This window comes from Suricata suricatta, chromosome 10, assembly GCF_006229205.1.
Source record: "Suricata suricatta isolate VVHF042 chromosome 10, meerkat_22Aug2017_6uvM2_HiC, whole genome shotgun sequence".
Lineage (NCBI taxonomy): Eukaryota > Metazoa > Chordata > Mammalia > Carnivora > Herpestidae > Suricata > Suricata suricatta.
Window position 1 is genome coordinate 95,941,708 of NC_043709.1, and position 20,445 is coordinate 95,962,152.

The following is a 20,445-nucleotide window of genomic DNA, read 5'->3' on the forward strand; positions in this document are numbered from 1 at the left end:
GAATGTAAGGACGCAGGTTTGAGACAATAGAAGGGCACACATTGCCCAAGGCAAGAGGGACCACCCTTGTAATACCCTTAACATTCCTAAGGGAAGGCTAGTTACACCCTATGTGAGGGTCCTGGGTCCTGGGTCTACTCTGTGATTGGTTAACACTCTAAATGTTGTAATTGGATAAACCTGCTGTCAATACTGTGTAATAATAATTGGATCACTGTAAAAGTAAATAAATAAATAAAATAAAAACCTTAAATAAATAAATAAATAAATAAATAAATAAAATACCAAAGCAGACATATTTAACATACACCAAAAGCAGTGAAAAGAAACCTCCTTTCCTCTGGACATACAACTTTCAAAAAACAGGAACAACTTTTTGAAAAACAGAATTTACTAATTATTAAAAATGGGCTGCATATATAAGACCAAAATGCAGTTACTCAGAAGATTCTGGTTTTTCATTGTTTCCAGGTTTACATAAGGTGACAGAAGTGGTCTCTAATAGTATATCAATCTGGAAAACAAATGCACTTGCTAGGTAGCTTCAAGGTCCTCTACATAGATATGTAAGAAAACAGAGTCAGGCAAAACTTCTTACTCTCCAGATATTTTGAACATATCTAAAAAAATTTAAACAGATATTGCACGATCTTAAAAGAGAACTCTTGGGGCTCCTGGGTGGCTCAGTTGGTTAAACCTCCGATTTAGGCTTAAGTCCTGATCTCACAGTCGTGGGTTCAAGCCCCATGTCAGGCGCTGTGCTGACAGCTCAGAGCCTGGAGCCTGCTTCAGATTCTGTGTCTTCCTGTCTCTCTGCCCCTCTCCCTCTCATGCTCTGTCTCTCTCTATCTCAAAAATAACTAAAACATTTAAAAAAAGAGAACTCTTAAAATAACACAAGTTGAATTATTAAAACGAAAGCAATAGTTCCTTAATGTTTTCAGCCTTCTAATCTAAGACCCAGATAGTTTAACTCTGTGAGTTAATTTAAAAGCAGACTTCTAAAAATGCCAATACTGTCATACCTCTTTCAATATTACTTAAAAATATACATGGACTAATACATTACTTAGAAGCTTAACTCATTTCTTTAAATATGGGCCTTGGGCTGATCTGAAGAATAACGGGGAAGTAAAGACATTAAAAAAAAAGCTGAATTAGCAATTTCCTTGTTTAAATATTTACATCAAATAATGCGATTGAAAAAACAATTTGTTGTGGAGAAAAATCAGGTAGATGATTCTCATTTGTAGGTGACAATGAAGAAGGACTCAAATTTCTTAATTAAGAGGAAATTGCACTGTTTGGGATCAACAAATACCTGAAGGTTTGCAGTTCTGTAGACAATTGAAAAACCTGAAAGGTAATAAAAAAAAAAGTGAAGGTAATGTCTCTTGGTGTAAAGAGTATAGGAAACACTTTCTCAAGAAGTTCCATAATAGCTAATTTTTTGTTAAATCTAAAAGAGTCTGTTAATACACCCAAACGTACCTTATTTCAAAAGACACAGTGACTCAGAGATGCTTAGATTCAACTCCTGGTTCAATGAAATAAAAGTCCAAATGTTTGGGATTAAATGACCCACTACTTGCCAAAAATCCACAAAATATTCACACCGGATAGACCAAGATTAACTCGCCCAAGCATTCTTGATTCTTTGGTTTTTATGATGTAGAGAAACATTAACAATGTATGAAACATATTATTTCGGCCCTTTGGAAGGTTGTAGACATGACGTTGGTAGATTAGCTCATAATGGGGAGGGTTGATAGCACTCTGATAAACGCAAAAAACATTCTCATTTGTCATATCTGGTTTATCTGGTGTCTGAACAAAGTGCTGAGAAGTAAATGTTTTCCTGTCAGGGTACTTAGGATATGGAGGTAATCTGGAATCGAGGTAGGTGCAAAATACATGCATGATGATAGCAGAATCAGTGGGCAGGTCTGTATCCCACTTCTGTCCTTTGACGTCTCCACCTCTATTCCATCAAAATGAACTCATATAGCCTTCCTGAGGAAAACCTCCTTTCAAGTAAGTATTCCTGATTCGGTGTCAGGTCTAGATACTGCACAATTGTGTTCAAAGTTGGAATGAGGGGAGCTTTGACCAGAGCAGCTTGCTTCAAGCTAGTAATACTAGCCTCTTCTATCTGAAGCTCGGGACAACCCATTCGTCTCATCTGGGTGCTGACAGACTCGATCTCTTGTACCAGTGGCACTAATTTGTCTCATTGACCCAATTTCTAAACTTAGCTGTCCATGAATCCATATGATCAAGAAGTTGTCTATTCATAGTCACTCTTGCCCAAACCTCCTCTGCAGCTTATTTAGAACTGGGATCAGCTTCATCTTTGTTAGCACACGGGGCCTGAGACCTACAGGCAAGCTGATACTGAAACTTGATGGTGGGTGAAGAACGGTAGCGAGATCTCAATCCCCTACCCTCCACTGGTCCAACAGTTGTAGGGTATGGAGAAGAAGGAGAGGGACTATAGCTTGCCAACTTATTATAACCACTGATGGGAGAGTAAGTCACTCCTGGGCTATAGGACCCACTGCCACCTGATGACAGACCTTGCAGCTGAGGTCTGCATCTGGTTATACAGCTGGTGGTGAGGTTGGGGCTGGTACTGGGTGAACAAGATGAACACACTCTGACCCTGAATTGAAGGAGAAGGTGGAGAGGGAGGGATTCGGGTTGCCGCCAGATCGTGTGGAGGAGTAGTCTGTACAACAGCTGTTTTCAACTCTAAAAGTGTTTGCTGTCCAGAGCTAACAACCAGACTTGTCGGTGCCACAGTATATTTGAAATACCTCCAAAAATCAAATAAGGCATTTAGGCTGAAGAGGGACACAAGGTCAAGCTCAATATAACAAAGGGGCCAGTATGTTACATTATAATATGAACTAGTCAATTTTCCAGTCATTTCAGTATATATCATTCCAGCCATAGATACATTTAGGAGGTTCAGGCTAAAACCACTTTCTTAGCTTCTGTTTCTTTTCTCATCTTGATGGTTTTGTCAATAACAGAAGCACTAGGATTTGCCTTCCCTTGCATATCTTCACGCAGAAGCCATTAAACCGCCTACGATCATCAACAACTCTGCACTCAGACCATTGAGCACCAGAGATCCCCGTTTTGTGTTGCTGAAAAAGTGTTAAGGATTGAAGTTTTCTAAGGGTGAACACTCCTGACGTGAAGGGGATGAGAGCGACTGGAGAGTGTGCAGCTGGGTCCACTGGGATTTAGATTTCCTTTGTTTCGCTAGGCCTCATTTCCATGTTCTTCAGCCGGAAGCTGCTGGCTCAAGCCACTCTCTACTGCCCCCAGTTATCTTTTAGATTAAGGTTTAGAGAAATACACAACAGTGCGTGGCCTCAAATTAAAAACCTTGCAATGTCCAATTCCATCACAACTACTGTCCATTCCACAACACAAGCATGTGACTATGACTAAAGAAGAAGGTAGGAAAATATATACAACCTGACTGAGGACCGTGGACAAAATACCTTATACACATGCCATATACACACCAGATAAAAATAATGAAGCATCCGCATTATCTGTATCAGTGTGTAGTTTACATAAGTTCAGTGCATATGCAGTGTGTAGCTGTATAATATACACAGCTGAAATCAGGCAGAATCTTCCAGAATGCCCAACCTCAACCTGACACCCCAGGATAGTCAAAAGAAAATGACAGAAATTAGAAAAAGCAAACTTGTAACTAGAGTGAAAGACAGGTGTTTTGTCTTTTAGCACAAATGCGATTGTCTATCATCACTGGGTATAAGACAAAAGACTTATACTTCAACAAAAGAATTTATCAGAAAAAAATTTCCAACATGGAAGGCTATCAGATGCTAAAGTGAAAAGTGAATACAATTCTCTTCACAGGACTCTTGAATACAGAACATTCTCACTCCTTTAAAATGGTTGGATTACAGTTTTGTGAAAATGAAAGGGAACTGAGTAAGCTTTTGAGGTAATTTCAGCCAAGATAACATAATTCTATTGATTTTCTACATCCATGTAATACATTTGTATGAACTCTTCATAGGCACAATTCCATGGTAGGCAAGTATGAACCAAAGTCAAACACAATTAATATATAATTAATACCCAAATAATACAGTTATATCAAATGGGCACATGTGTGGATATATAAGTGCATAGTAGGTTACATATCTAGTGTAGTTTTGGGAGGTTAAAAGTAGAGAAGGCAGTACTTCTCATTGTCAAAATTAGAAAACTTGTCTGTGGCTTGGCATGGGACCAATATAGGGTTCTGGAGATCAAGCTGTAAAGTTGGCACCTTACAGATTTTTACTTTTTCTGTACAACAGTGGCATTTCTCAGCCTGAATGAGAAAATTGCTACCTTCCCTTGGAGTCTCTTTCTGTCAAAGGTCTTGGGTCTGAGGTAGAGGTTCTAGGGATGAACCCTTAGAGTCCTAATGAATAAAGTCTGTATAACAATCATCCTTCACTAACAATCATCTCGATAACATAACCTCAGTCAGGACTCTGCATTATGAAACAATAAACTAAGGGCTTTCTGGATCATCACAGTTAATGACCTAGAAAAATTAAGTCTAAAAAATTTCATTTTAGTAAATGTGAAAGCACTCTAACTGGGAAAAAAATCAGACTATATTTAATTAAATTTTGATATATCTATTATGTGAAAAGTCAAACACAATTAATATATAATTAATACCCAAATAATACAGTTATGATTTGTTTATCATGATAAATATGGCAGCAGGTAGTAACGTGTTTATGATATAATATAAAATTAAAAAGCAATATACAAAATTATGAGCATATAATGATCAGAACTATAGCCAGCCTTACTTTAGGGGGAAAAAAAGGTGGGAACGATTTTAGAAGACTTGATAGAAATTCTGTTAAAAGCATAAACACTTACATAAATGCATGTACTCAAAGACTAGGGGCCTGTACCTAGGAAATGTTTATACAAGTGGTGATTTTTTTTAATGTTTTTTATTTATTTTTGATACAGAAAGAGACAGTGCATGAGAGGGGGAGAAGCAGAGAGCCAAGGAGACACAGAACCGAAAGCAGGCTCCAGGCTCTGAGCTAGCTGTCAGCACAGAGCCTGACATGGGGCTCGAACCCACCAATGTGAGATAATGACCTGAGCCGAAGTTGGAGGCTTAACCGACTGAGGCACCCAGGCGCCCCTATACAAGTGGTGATTTATTTTGTTGGCATAATTTTTCATTTTTCAAACTTTCTGTTATGTTATATTATGTTTATAACCCAAAATAGGTAAAATAGGGTACATGGCAGGTTCAGTCAGAAGAGCATATGGACCCCGACCTCAGGGTCATTGAGTTCAAGCCCCATGTTGAGTGTAGAGATTACTTAAATAAGCCTTTTTAAAAGGAGGTAATGGGGCGCCTGGGTGGCTCAGTTGGTTAAGCATCTGGTTTCGGCTCAGGTCATGATCTCACAGTTTGTGAATTTAAGCCCCACGTCGGCTCTGTGCTGACAGCTCAGAGCCTAGAGCCTACTTCCGATTCTGTCTCCCTCTCTCTCTGACCCTCCCCTGCTCACACTGTCTCTCTCTCTCAAAAATAAATAAATTTTTTAAATAAATAAAAAATTAATTAATTAATTCAGAAGTAGGTAAAATAAAGGTGTTGACTTAAAGTTAGTACTTACCCTGGAACAGAATCCACTGGACAAGCAGCGAACACAAAAGAAGGGTGTTCAGAAGTCCCAAAGCTATTGCCACATTGGGCAAGACAGGGCACCTGGAAGAAGAAACTGCAAGTACAGAAACCAAAACAAAATCCTGAGTTAGAATAAAAGTTGAAGGAAAGAAAAGGCCAAGGAAGGATATCTGAAGTCTTGAACAAATTTGGCCTAGTTTCTTTGCTGAATATCAGGGACTTGCTCTAAAGTCTAGAGTAACAACCCACATCTTTATCAAGCAACATACTACATTTGTCAAGTTAAGACTACTTTCTTCTTGGGGCGCCTGGATGGCTCAGTCAGTTAAGGTCCGATTTCTGCTCAGATCATGATCTCGCAGTCTGAGTTCAAGCCCAACATCAGACTCTGTGCTGACAGCTAGAGCCTGGACACTGCTTCAAATTCTGTGTCTCCCTCTCTCTGTCTCTCCCTTGTTCCTGCTCTCTCTCTCTCTCTCTCTCGTTCTCTCTCTCTCTCTCAAAAATGAATTAACATTTTAAAGGAAGGAAGGAAGAAATACCTTCTTCTTGGGTGCCTAGGTGGCTCAGTCAGTTGAGCATCAGACTCTGGATTTCAGCTCAGGTCATGATGTCACCCTTCATGGGTTCAAGCCCCCCAGATGGGCTCTGTCCTGGCAGCAAAGAGCCATAGGATTCTTTCTCTCCCTTCTCTCTACCCTTCCCCTGTTCTCTCTCACAGAATAAATAAATTTTTAAAAAATAATTTTTTTCCTTTTGAAATTTTACATGGTCTCATGCTTTAACAGTAAAAATATTAATTGGTACAAGCACTTAACACTTTAATACTACTGAACCATACCATTAAAAATGGTTAAGATTGGGGCGTCTGGGTAGCTTGGTCCATTAAGCATCCGACTTCAGCTCAGGTCCATGAGCTGGAGCCTGGAGCCTGCTTTGGATTTTCTGTCTCCCTTTCTCTCTGCCCCTTCACTGCTCATGCTCTGTCTCTCAAAAATAAACAAACATTTAAAGAAATGGTTACAATGGTTGAAGACAAAGAAGAAAGAAGAAGAGGAGGTGGCCATGGTGGCAACCTAAGAACAGGGTTTCTTAACTAATTTTAGGGTCAGGGCACAGAAAATCCAAGATGAGCCTGGAGCATCTTTTAGTGCTAGAAAATGAGGAGGTACTCAAAAATTAAAACACCCAAACAGGGGCGCCTGGGTGACTCAGTCGGTTAAGGTCAGATCTCACGTTCATAGGTTTGAGCCCCGCGTTGGGCTCTGTGCTGACAGCTAGCTCAGAGCCTGGAGCCTGCTTCCGGTTCTGTGTCTCTTTCTCTCTCTGCCCCTCCCCCTCTCATGCTCTGTCTCTCTTTGTATCAAAAATAAACATTAAAAGAAAAACAAGCAAACAAACAAAAGCAAGATGAGGTCGTGTCAGAAGGACATAGGAGCCAATTTGACAAAGCTCCCAACAGCCAAAAATGAAATTAGAGCAAGAAAATGAATAACAGTATTGGATTATAACTGGGGGAGGGGGAAGCTATGAATTCATACTGACTGATTTTTAATCTGCATGTATTTTTAATTAAAATTGTATATGCTTAAGACATATAATGTGGAACTCTAGATATAAACATTGTGGAATGATTACCACAAAGTAATTAACAGATCCAACACTTTCAATAGTTACCATTTGTGTGGGGAGGCAGGGGGTGGTGAGAACAGTTGAAATATACTCTCTTAGCAAATATCAAGTATGCATTTTTAAAATTTAATCTCATTTTATTAATTTTTTAAGTAAGCCCACACTGTGTTATACATGAGTTTAGCTTCAGTCCTTCCATCTTGACCCAGAGTTTACCTTCTGGGCCTGCACTGAGGGCTACGTGACTATCCTCAGGTGCAATAGGAAAAAAAGCAAATAAGACAAGGGTTAATGTCCCTTGCTAATGGTTGTTTATGCCACAGTTTGTATACTTTGTCTTTGAGATAATGGCTATTCCCTTGAAACTCCCCTACAACCCTAAATCATGCCTTCAAATAACAAATGTTGTCCTACATACCAGGATAAGGGCCGCTCTCTATCACCTTGTAGCCATTTTGCAATAACCACTCAATTCTGCTTCTGTCCTGCCCGCTTGCCTGCTTGCTGATATAAAAAGCCCTGAGTCCTTGGGCTCGGGCCGCACATTTAGAGTTCTGTGTTCACTCTGTGCAGTCCCGGCCCGTAATAAAGACGCCCTTAATTCGGCTTCAGTGGTCTCGGTTGGTCTCTGTTGTCTCTTAGCATAACAACTGTACATGGGTCTTGAACTCATGACCCCAAGATCAAGAATTGCGTGCTCTACTGAGCCAGCCAGGTATCTGTCAAGTATATATTACTTTTTTTAGTTTTATTCATTTATTTTTTTTATAATTTTTTCATGTTAATTTATTTTGAGAGAGAGAAACACAGAGCAAGAGCAGGGGAGGGGCAAACAGAGAGGGAGAGAGAATCTCAAGCAGGCTCCCCACTGCCAGCACAGAGCCCAGTGTGGAGCTAGAACCCACAAACTGTGAGACCATGACCTGAGCCGAAATCAAGAGTTAGACGCTTAGATGACTAAACACCCCTATGTTATTTTCTTAATAGCTTTATTTTTTAAATTAAAAAAAATTTTTAATGTTTATTTATTTTTGAGAGAGAGAGAGAGACAGAGCACAAGCAGGGGAGGGGCAGAGAGAGACACACACACACACAGAATCAGAAGCAGGCTCCAGACTCTGAGCTGTCAGCACAGAGCCCAGCGTGGGGCTCGAACCCACAAACGTAAAATCATGACCTGAGCTGAAGTTGGAGGCTTAACTGACTGAGCCATCCAGGTGCCCCTGGATTTCTTTTTTTTTAAGGCTGAAAATTTATATAGATAAACACACACACATTACATATATGTGTGTGTGTGTATATATGTAAAACTTTGGTTTGCAAGGATAATTCGTTCCAGAAAGATGCTTGTAATCCAAAGCACTTGTATATCAAAGAGAAATAAGAAATAATGGAAACTCAGATGATTTCATCCCACAACCAGAAAAATATTCATATATAAAAATGATTACAATACTGAAATATAATACAAAATAATTTTAAAAATACAAACTATAAAGAAAAATAGACAAATTAACTTGAACTTACCTTTGAAAACCTCTGCGGCTGGTTTGAGGGACAAGAGAGGGGAGGGTTCTTGTGTAGGATGACTTTCACTATCATTAATGGAATCACTGCTATTTGCTCAATGGAATCTTTTACTTTTCGTGCAACTTTAACAAGGGACCTATCCAATGACCTAGAATGAAGGGAAGCCTTCCTACGCTTGCAAAGGACTGCCTGTGGGTGTTTTGTAGTGACAAAAAATACACTAGTGTCACCTTCCAATGTTCTAAAAAATCACTGATTTCTGCCAAACACCTCGGCTTGAGACCAAGCATCCAAGCATGGGAGACGATCACCCATAAACCCACAGCAAGGAAGAGACAGAGAAGAAGAGACAGACCAGAGACAGACCAGGGAAGATTAAGTAAATACAAAACTACACAACTGGCTCAGTTGTGATCATATGACATAGGGTCTCACGTACTACTCATATTGCAGACATGGCTCATTTTCAAGTTAAAATTTATTAGAAATATTTGCTTATCTTGCAGAACAAGTTACTCACAATCCAATATCATATTATATTTTCTCTTTCTATCCACAGACACTAAGGTTGCTTCTGTATTATGATTACTATGAATACAGCTATAATGAACATGACAGTGCAGATACCTCTTCAAAACAGTGATCTTATTCCCTTTGGATGTATACCCAGAAGTGTGATTGCTGGATCATGTGGTAATTCCATTTTTAATATTTTGACAGGCCTCCATACTGTTTTCAGTAGTGGCTGTACCAATTTATATCCTCATTCATTTTGTTCATTGTTTCCTCTGCTGTGCAAAAACCACTTAATCTGATCTGGCCTCCCTTGTTTATTTTTGCTTTTGTTGCCTGTGCTTTTAGTGTACATTCTGAAAAGCCATAGTCAAGACCAATGTCAAGGAACTTTTCCCCGATGTTTTTTCTACCAGGAGTTTTACAGTTTCAGGTCTTACTTTTAAGTCTTCAATTTATTTCAGTTGTCTTTATATATGGTATTTTAAAAAGGATACGTCATTCTTTTGCATATGGATATAGTTTTCCTGACATCACTTATTTAAGAGACTATCCTTTCCCAATTGTATATTCTTGATGCCTCTGTCAGAAATTAGTTGACTATATATATGTGAGTGATGAGACTGTTCTTCCTACCCTCTTTGTGTGGTTATTCTCAAGTGTTTTTGCCCCACCATGGTGCTGATGCTCCTTGAGATCTTTCAGAGATATTTTCATTAGTGACAGCTATCTAGTTGTTCTTCTTTGGAAGTGGGAAAGATAGAGACTGGGGTCTGTCTCCTAGTTTGCCATCATGGTGGTTTGTCCCCTCTGAACCCATACTAACTTAAATACATGACTGGTTCATAAATAAATGAAGGAGAATTTATAAATCTTTCATACAGAGATTCCAAATAATGTATGCAGGCACTCCCCATCATGATATTCAACTTAATTCTCCTCCTCTTGAGTGTTGGCAAGACTTAGTGACTCACTTCCAAAGAATAACATATGGTTAGTGGAATACAGAGATTTCATACTGGAGAAACCTGGCAACACACAACTGTGATCACATAAACAGGGTTAATCACATAAACCACCAGTAACAAGTCTTGTTGATATCATATACCCCCAATATGATATGAGAAAGCTACCTAATTATTATGGTACACTGTACCAAAACTCATAATCTCAGTCTAAAGATTAAAAAAATATTAGGGACCTTCAAACTGAGAACTATTCTACTAAATATTTGAGTAGCACCCTTTAAATATATCAAAATTATTAAAAGTAAATACTGAGAAACTACCACAGACCAGAGAAAACTAAGGAAATATAAAAACTAAATGCATGGGCACCTGGGTGGCTCAGTCAGTTAGGTGGCCAACTCTTGATTTAAGCTCAGGTCATGATCTCATGGGTCATGAGATCTAGCCTCACATTAGGCTCCCCACTGGGCATGGAGCCTGCTTAAGATTCTCTCTTTCCCTTTCCCTCTACCCCTACCCCATTGCATGTACATGCAACACGCTCTCTGTCTCTTAAGAAAAAAAAAAGAAAAGAAAAAAACAACACCTAAATGTTAGGTGGTATCCTAGATTAGATCCTAAAACAGAAAAAGGACATTAATAAAAAAAAACTGGTGAAACTCAAAGAAAATCTGCAGCTAGTCAATAGTAGGAGAGCAGTTATTAATTCTTAATTTTGATAATATTTAATATGTTAACATTAGAAGACATGGGGTGAAGGGTATGAAAATATGCTATGTACTATCTTTGAAACTTTTTTATAAATATGACATTTCCAAATTAAAATTTCACTTAAAAAAGACAACATAATTCAGACTCCCTATTATGTAATATATTTAATTTCCAGCATACAATAAAAAAGTATTAAAACACAAAGAAGAAATATAGGCCACAGCCCAGAGAAAAGTAAATAATGAGAAAAGAAACAAGAGGACATGGGTGTTGGAATTAGCAAAGGCTCAATCCTAGGAATGGCAAGATCATGACCTGAGTAGAAATTATAAGGGCTAGACAGTTAACCCACTGAGCCACTCAGGTGCCCCCCAAAAACACTTTCATATGAAGAAAACAGAAATGTCGTGAGCGGTCCAGCACCATGAGAAATGCTAAACAAAGCTCTTCATACTTAGAAATGTCACAAGATGAAAACTTAGACCCACAAGACCAAAGAATAGAACAGAAAAATATATATAGGTACATATAAAAGACCGTGTTCTTTTTTCCCCTTAATATTTTAAAGGAAAGAAGAAACAAAGGAAAATAAAACATGTAAGACAGACTGTCAACAAATAGCAAAATGACAGACCTAAAGCCAACCACATCAATGAGTGAATTCATCGTAAGAGGACCAAACACATCAAATTGATGGCAGAGATTGTAACACGAGGAGGGAAAAAAAAGCAAAATAAAAACCAAAAACCACCCAACTCTATGCTGTGTGTAACACATGCACTTTAGATATGATGACGCAAACAGGTTGAAGGAAAGTACGGGAGAAGATACACGCAAACAGTAAACAAAAGAAACCCGAAGTGGTATATTCATTTCTTACCGGTACTATAACAAATACCACAAACACAGTGGCTTAAGACTATGTACATTTATTCTTTTGCAGTTCTGGGTGTCAAATATTTAAGACGGAGGTGTCAAAAGACTGCTTTCCGTCTAGAGGCTTCAGAAAAGAATTCATTTCCTTGATTTTTCCTGCTACTAAAGGCTGCCTGAATCCCTTGGCTGGTAGCCCCTTCCTCCATTTCAAAGTGCATCACCCCAATCTCTGTTTCCCTCATCACAGCTTTTTCTAATGTTGACTCTACTGCCTCACTGTGATTATACTAGAGGTACTCAGATAATCCAACATAATCTCTCCTTTGCAAGATTCTTAATTTAATCATATCTACACAGTTTCTTTTGCCATGTAAGGAAATCTAGTCACAGGTTCCAGGACTTAGGACATAGACATCTTTGGAGGTGGGAGTGGGGGGACATTTTCCAGCTCACCACAAGTGATTATATTTAATCAGACAAAATTTACAAGTATAAAGATGTACATTTCATAGTTACATGGATCACAGCATCAAGCATATGTAAGAACTCTAAATGAATATGTAAGAACTAATAATATGAAGCAAAACTTCACTGAATTAAGAAAATAAAGAAATCTATAATCATAGTTGACTACTTAAACACCCCTTTCTCAACAACTGATAAAACAATTAGCAAAAAATCAGTAAGAATATAAAAGATCTAAACAATACTATTCACCATCTTGATCTAATTGAAATTTACCCAACAAAATGACACCAAACTACAGAATACACATGCCTTTCAAGTGTAAGTGCAATGTTCACCAAGTTACACATTGTGTAATAATACAAATTTTAATAAATTTCAGTATATTAAAATCTGAAAGATGTGTTCCATGACCACAGGAATCCATAGCAAGAAAAAGGTCTAGAAGGTTCCTCAATGTTTAAAAATTTTAAAACACACTTATATTATCAGAGAAATACAAATCAAAACCCAATGAGATATTACCCCACACCTGTTAGAATGGCTGTTTCTAAAAACAGCCCCAAAGAACAAGAAATAACAAGGGTTAGTGGAGTACTGGAGAAGACGTGCACGTGCAGTGGATGCTGCACACTGTTGGTGAGATGAAACTGGTTCAGCCATTACGGAAAACAGTATGAAGGGGCCTCAAAAAAGAGAACTACCATGTAGTCCAACAATTCCATTTCTAGATGTGCAGCTGAAGAAAACAAAATCACTATCATTTATATCTTTTATATCAAAGCATATCTGCATTCTCATGTTCATGGCAGCATTATTCACAATAGCTGACACATGGAAACAGACTAAGTAGATGCTGATAGATGAATGAATAAAGAAAATGCGGTATATATACATAATGGAATACTATTTGGCCATAAAAGAAAATCTTGTCATTTGTGACAACATGGATTGACCTTGATGGTACTGTTCAGTGAAATAAGTCAAACAGAGAAAAACAAATACTGTATGATTTCATTTATACGTGGAATCTGAAAAACAAAACAAAACCCTGAATTTACAGATACAGAAAAGTGGTTGGTGGTTGCCAGACCTAGGGGGTGGGAGGAGCAAGGGAGATAAGTAAAGTTGGTTTAAAGGCATAAACTTCCAATTACAAGATAAATAAGTCATGGGGATGTAATGTATAGTGTTGTGACTATAGTTGGCAACACTGTATTATATATTTGGAAGTTGCGGGGCGCCTGGGTGGCTCAGTTGGTGAAGTGTCTGACTTTGGCTCAGGTCATGATCTCACAATTCCTATGTTCAAGCCCTGCATCTGACTCAATACTGACTGTGCAGAGCCTGCTTGGAATTTTCTCTCTCTCCCTCTTCCACTTGCTCTCTTCCTCAGACATAAACAAACTTAAAAAAGAAAAAAGTTAAAAAAAAAAAAAGTTGCTAGGAAAGTAGATATTACAAGTTCTCACTACAAATTAGTAACATCCTGAAAGGCATACATACATCAAATCATTACACTGTACACTCAAAACTAAAACTTATGTGTCAATTAGACCTCAATTTTTAAAAATAAAAATAAAACAAAGAAAGTATTAGAGAGATAAGAGGTATTAAAAACCCACTGGGACTTACTTGAGACTTTTTCATTGACATAATCATAAAGATAATTAGAAAGGGAAGGGAAAAAATTAAGTTCTGTTAGAATAATTGACATGATTTTTGGACATTTAAAACATACAAATGTGTGTGTGAGTGCACACACTCACCGTCTTAAATCATTCATAGGCCAAAGAAGAAATAATAAACAAAATTAGAAATTACATAAAACTAAGTAATTATGAAAATTTTGTAGACCACAGCTAAAACAGTGGCTTAGAGGAAAGGTCAGACCTTTAAGTGAATACAAAAGAGCAAAGATTTTAAATAAGTCATCTGTTTCTAATTAAGGAAGACATAAAAAGAACAAATTAAAACCAAAGCAAGCAGAAGAAAGGTCAGAAATGTTAAATCCTAAATCAATAAAATTTAAAAAAAGCAACAAGCCATAGAAAAATTAACCACAAAAAATGGATTATTTGGTAAGATTACTGATAAAACTTAACCAGTAAACAAAGAGAGAAGACAAAGTATGAATACCAACAATGAAGAGGGTATATCACTATAGATTTTAAAGGCATTAGAAGGATAATAAGGAAATATTATATCTGAATGCCAATAAATTTAACAATTTAGATAAAATGGGGGGAAATCCTTGAAAAACACAATTTACCAAACTGACACAAGAATAGAAATTCCTGAATAGCTCTTTTTCTACTAAAGAAACTGAACTTAATGAAATTTTTTTAATGTTTATTTTTGAGAGAGAGAGAGAGAACATGATCGGAAGATGGGCAGATAGACAGGGAGACAGAATCTGAAGCAGACTCAAGGCTCTGAGCCGTCAGCACAAAGCCCAAAGCAGGGCTCAAACCCACAAACTATGAGATCATGACCTGAGCCAAAGCTAGATGCTTAACTGACTGAGCCACCCAAGTGCCCGTAAAGAAATGGAATTCGTTAATACAAACCTTCCCATAACAGAGCTTCATGATCAGATGATTTCAATAGTATAGTCTCTCAAACTTTGAGATAACACAATTCCTTCAGGAAATAGAAAGTAAAAGTACACTCTCCAACTAACTTTAGGCAGCCATCATGCCTCTGATACCAAAACTGACAAAGAATTACAGTTTTAAAAAAATTACAGGCTCCAACTCTCATGAATATAGACACCACTATCTTTAGAATTAAAAACAACTGTCAGCAAATAAAATTCAGAAAAACATATAGAGAGACAATTCATCATGACAAAGTGTGGTTTACCCAGGAGCAAGGTGAGGATGACTAATTTTACCATTTCTATTTAACACTGTACTGAAAATCCCAGACAGGACTGCAAAGGGGCACGAGGAAATATTCCTGGGTGATGAAAACCTACAAATCTTGATTACAAGGTGGTTACAGTTATGATGCATCCATCAAGACTCAGTGAATTGTATACTTAAGAGTTGTGTATTTCATTACTTATAAATCTTACCTCAACAAAAAAAATGAAACTTTAGACAAACATTGAACTCTAATTAGTTGACTTGCTTTATACAACAGCATGGTTTATCAGTTATAAAACTACTTTCTGCGAAGAGCTGGGGTGGCTTGGTCTGTTAAGCGTCTGACTGTGGCTCAGGTCATAATCTTATGGTTCATGGGTTCAAACCCCATGTTGGGCTGACAGCTCAGAGCCTGGAGCCTGCTTTGGATTCTGTGTCTCTCTCTCTCTCTGCCTCTCCCTTGCTCATGCACTCTCTCTCTCTTTCAAAAATAAACAAACATTAAAAAAAATGTTTTTAACTACTTTGTGTTTTCTTACGTGTGAACAAATGTATAAACATATTGAGTACGATGGGAGCCTACTTTCTTACTCTTGAAAAGATATACTGCTTTCCTAACTCTGTCTGCTGTGACCTGCAAGTAGCAAAAAACATACCTTGTAATCATATCTTCCTTTCTCGGTACCACGCTCCACTGAAAGGAACAAGGCTGCCTTGAAGAAATGACTGATTCTAAGGTAATTAAAATACAAGATAAACATGGAACATCTGGGTACCCAAAAGTAAAGAATTTGCTCAAAAAATGATGGGGACATGTCAAAATGACAAAAGGAGCCTTTATAAAGAGGCTCCCACTGCCAGTGCAAAATCAACCCACACCCTCCAGCAATTCATCTGTTCCCTTATCAGTGGGCCATACCCTCTCTTCAGTGGTCTGAGTCTCCACCTTGTGGTTGGGGCAGGGAGCACTTCCTTTAAGTTTCTAAGGTACTTCCTTGTTAACGCTTCTTTAGCCCATGTTGTAGCTGCTACTTCTGTATAACTTCGAGTCCTTGTTTGCCCCCTCTTAGTCATTATTTACTAGAAAATCGGTCTATATTAAATTTTTCCTTAAAATCACTGGTATGGTGTCTTGTCTTCTAATTGGATCCTGAGTGATACAAGAATACATCACTTCTCTGCTGGCCCTATCAAAAAAGTCATTCCTAAATATAATCAGGAGGAAACATCACAGACATACCCAAAATGAGAGACCCTCTACAAATCAAGTGACCTGTACATTTCAAAATTTCATGGTCAAATAAGATAAAAATGACAACTGACTACAGTCTGTGACTCCTGCTTGGCTTCTGTGGTTGGGGACTGGGAAATAATTACAAAGCATTATTTACTGGGACAGTTGAGGAAATATGAATATGGACCAGGAGTTCAATAATATTGTTCTCAGTGGTCCAGTTTCTAATTTTGATAATGATAGGGTAGGAAGGTAAAAAAAAAAAAAAAAAAGTCTTTATTCTTAGGAAAGACACACTGATGTACTTAACAGTAATGGGGAACTTTCAAATTGTTTAAAATAAACCAGTGCCTGAGTGTGCAGCGTGGAGGGAGATTAATCAAGCAAATGGGGCAACGTGTAAAGGACTGGCAAATTCAGGCAAAGTGAATACAAGAGTTCTTTTTACTATTCTTGCATCTATTCTAAAAACGTTAAGTTATATTAAAATTGAAAATTACCAAAAACAACGGGAGCTTAGCTGGCTCAGTTGATTAAGCATCTGACTCTGACTTTGGCTCAGGTCATAATTCCACAGTTCGAGTTTGTGGGTTTGAGCCCAGAATCAGGCAGCAGAGCCTGCTTGCGATTCTCCCCCTCTCCCTCTCTCTCTCAAAAATAAATAATCACTTAAAAAAAATGAAAAGTACCAAAAACAAAAAAAATACATTGAGTCCTTGAAATATGTTAAATATTTTTAAAGGAGGCGTCAATAAAAATTCAAAACAAATCTAGTTCAAGATGGCAAATTGAATACATGCATAACAGGATTGAGAAACTAGCAAACAAATCTCAAAGATCCCTGAGCAAGGGCACCTGGGTGGCTCAGTCAGTTAAACATCCAACTCTTGGTTTCCGCTCAGGTCATGATCGCACGGTTTGTGGGTTTGAGCCCCATGTCAGGCTCTCCGCTGATAGCGCAGAACCTGCTTGGGATTCTCTCCCTTTCTCTCTCTGCCCTTCCCCTGCTCTCTATCTCTCAGAATAAATAAATAAACTAAAAAAAAAAAAAAAAAAGGAATCCCTGAGCAGATCAGAAATTGTGAGTGGGTAGGATTTACTCGATAGTGAAAGCAGAACAAAACCTGTACCGCAAAACTCATACTGAAGCAAGCTGTTGAGAGATTTAAGCCATTCCCAACAAGCTTCCAGCTCAGACTTAACAGAAAAGCATACCTGGGAAGGTTCTCAAAGCAACACATTGAAGGAAGGACATAGAACACAGTGGTCTCCCCTAACCCATGGTTTTACTTTCTATGGTTTCAGTTACTCAAGGTCAACCACATCCTGGAAGCAGATGATTCTCTTCTGACTTATCAGCAGAAGGTCAATAGTAATCTATCCTTAAATCACAACACCTGTGTCAGACCTCACTTTGCCTCATCATGGAGGCATGTTATCATTTAACACCATCATGAGAGGAAGGGTGAGTACGGTCTCATAAGATATTTTGACAGCGACCACATTCACATGTTGTTATAATTGCTCTTATTAGTTATTATTGTTAATCTTGTACTATGCCTCACAGATTAAACTTTATTATAAGTATGTATGTGTAAGAAAAAATACAGGATTCAGTACTACTTGCAGTTTCTAGGGGTCTTGGAATATATTCCCCGTGGATGAGGGGGAACTAGATCTTTCAAGTACCTTCCCTTCTTCTGCTTATACTTGAACAGGAGGCATTTTGAGCATTTGATTTTAGTACAAAACTGCTAAAGAACTGCATCCTAAACAAAGTGAGCAATTTACCTTGTATGTGGGAGGGGGATATGGGTGTGGGTATTATGTAAAGGGTGTCCTTGGTAAAGATTCAGCTAGAGAGAGGCAGAGCAGAAAGGCAAAAAAGAACTGCTACATTCCGTTTTTGTCCCTGGCACAGTTTCCACAATGGGCACTAAAGCGTGAGAAGCACTGAAGTAACCCAGGTTAGTTGTGAATGGATGGAAAGGGAAGTCTCTCCCTCCTTCTCATTCCTACGGAAGGCAAGTTATTAATCCTACTCAACCTTTCCAGACTTCCAACATGCCCCCTCCCCTCCCTCCAGCCCAATGCCACTCTATGCAATGACCAAGAGGCAAGATTTCTGAACTCACCAACATATGAACATCAGTTCCAGAATGAAACCTTATTGTAAAAGGGATTTCTGTCTTTTCCCCCCGTTGGTGCACCCCCAAAACCTGTAAGAGTGTAACTGCTCAATAAATATTTGCTGAATGAATTGACAAAAGCAATTCAATCCTCACTCTAATGGAGTTGCTAAATATTACACAATGAGTAAAAAGTTTACTTATAAAGTAGTGATATGGAGAAACATTTGAAGATACTAAATGTTTTTTAAAAAAGGAAATGGAGGGGCGCCTGGGTGGCTCAGTCGGTTAAGCCTCCGACTTCGGCTCAGGTCAGATCTCACGTTTGTGGGTTCGAGCCCCGAGTCAGGCTCTGTACTGACAGCTAGCTCAGAGCCTGGGGCCTGCTTCCGGTTCTGTGTCTCCTTCTCTCTCTGACCCTCCCCCTCTCATGCTCTGTCTCTCTCTGTATCAAAATAAATAAAACATTTAAAAAAATTAAAAAAAAAAAAAAGGAAATGGAGAACACGGTCCTGAGGGAGATAGATACACAACCGCTTGGTGGGTTTACAGATTTTTGTTCTATGGTTCTCTGTATTTTCTGATTACAAATAGCATTTATTATTTAAAAAGAAACTCACCTCTTAATTTTTTTCTTGAGAACCCATCTGAACCCAACCCAGACATGATAATCACCTTGCTTGAACTTGTACCAAGTAATAAACACAGGATCCTACACAATGTACTGCTTGAGAGCATGACTCTGAAGACTCTAGGCTATATAACTAACGCCTAAATTATAGAACCTGAATGCTGACACCATAACTCAAATAGCTGTGGGACCCAGAGTAATTTACTTAGCCTCTACAAGCTTTAAAATTCAAAGTTACTGTGAAGACTAAGGGACTCAGTACCCACTTAGAGCACTTAACAACCTGGGTGCCTGGGTGGCTCAGTCGATTAAGCTTCCCTCTTCACAGAAACCAAATGTTTGCACTCATAGGTCTGGCAGGAAAGCAGGAAAAACCTGATGGAGGACCAGGGGGAGGCGAAGGGGGAAAGAGTTGGGGAGAGAGAGGAATGCAAAACTTGAGAGACGGTTGAATACTGAAAAGGAACTGAGGGTTGAAGGGAAAGGGGGAGGGGGGAAGAGGGGTGGTGGTGATGGAGGAGGGCACTTGTGGGGAAGAGCACTGGGTGTTGTATGGAAACCAATTTGACAATAAACTATTTAAAAAAAATAAAATAAAATGAAAAAAAATTAAAAAATAAAATGAATCAAATTTTAAAAGTAAAAAAAAAAAAACTTCCGTCTTCCGTCGGAGTTTGTGAGTTCACACCCCAAGTCGAGCTCTATGCAGACAACTCAGATCCTAGAGCCCGCTTCAGATTCTGTGTCTCCCTCTCTCTGCTCCTCCCCCGCTCACGCTCTGTCCTCCACAATAAATAAATGTAAAAAGTACTTACAACACATAACTATACACGTATTAGCTTCTATTACTACTGGATTCAAAACACTGTGTTGACTCTGGCGAGGAGAAAGACCATCAAAATCCATTCTATCCGCGAAGAGAGGCACACACAAAACGTAGGAGTCAAAACAGGATGAAAACGCGCTAAAACCCAGGGCGGGCAGCCGGTGTGCATTTAGAAGCGATTTATCCCGAGAATCGATCCAGGAAATCACAGGAGCAAACAGCATTGGAACCAAGTTCTAGGAACCCGCAGGACCTCCACAAGCGACGAATCAGACAGACAAGAGAGAAGCCACAGAGGATCTTGGCAAAGGCACAGAGACTGACATTGACTTGCTCTTTACCCCAGGACACAA

The 20,445-nt window shown here is 38.5% G+C and overlaps 1 protein-coding gene and 1 pseudogene across 1 annotated transcript in view; both read right to left on the reverse strand.

The window, feature by feature from the left end:
* The window catches only part of KLRG1 (killer cell lectin like receptor G1), a 56,180-nt gene extending 47,053 nt beyond the window's left edge, over window positions 1–9,127 (reverse strand). Inside the window, exons 1-3 of the mRNA XM_029954214.1 lie at window positions 8,867–9,127; window positions 5,697–5,788; window positions 1,322–1,356 (exon numbers count right to left, since the gene is read on the reverse strand). Of these exons, the coding sequence (XP_029810074.1) occupies window positions 1,322–1,356; window positions 5,697–5,788; window positions 8,867–8,941 (202 nt within the window). The 5' untranslated portion in view covers window positions 8,942–9,127. The remainder of the gene's footprint in view (window positions 1–1,321; window positions 1,357–5,696; window positions 5,789–8,866) is intronic.
* On the reverse strand, window positions 1,373–3,063 carry LOC115304158 (annotated as a pseudogene).
* Window positions 9,128–20,445: the final 11,318 nt, after the last annotated feature.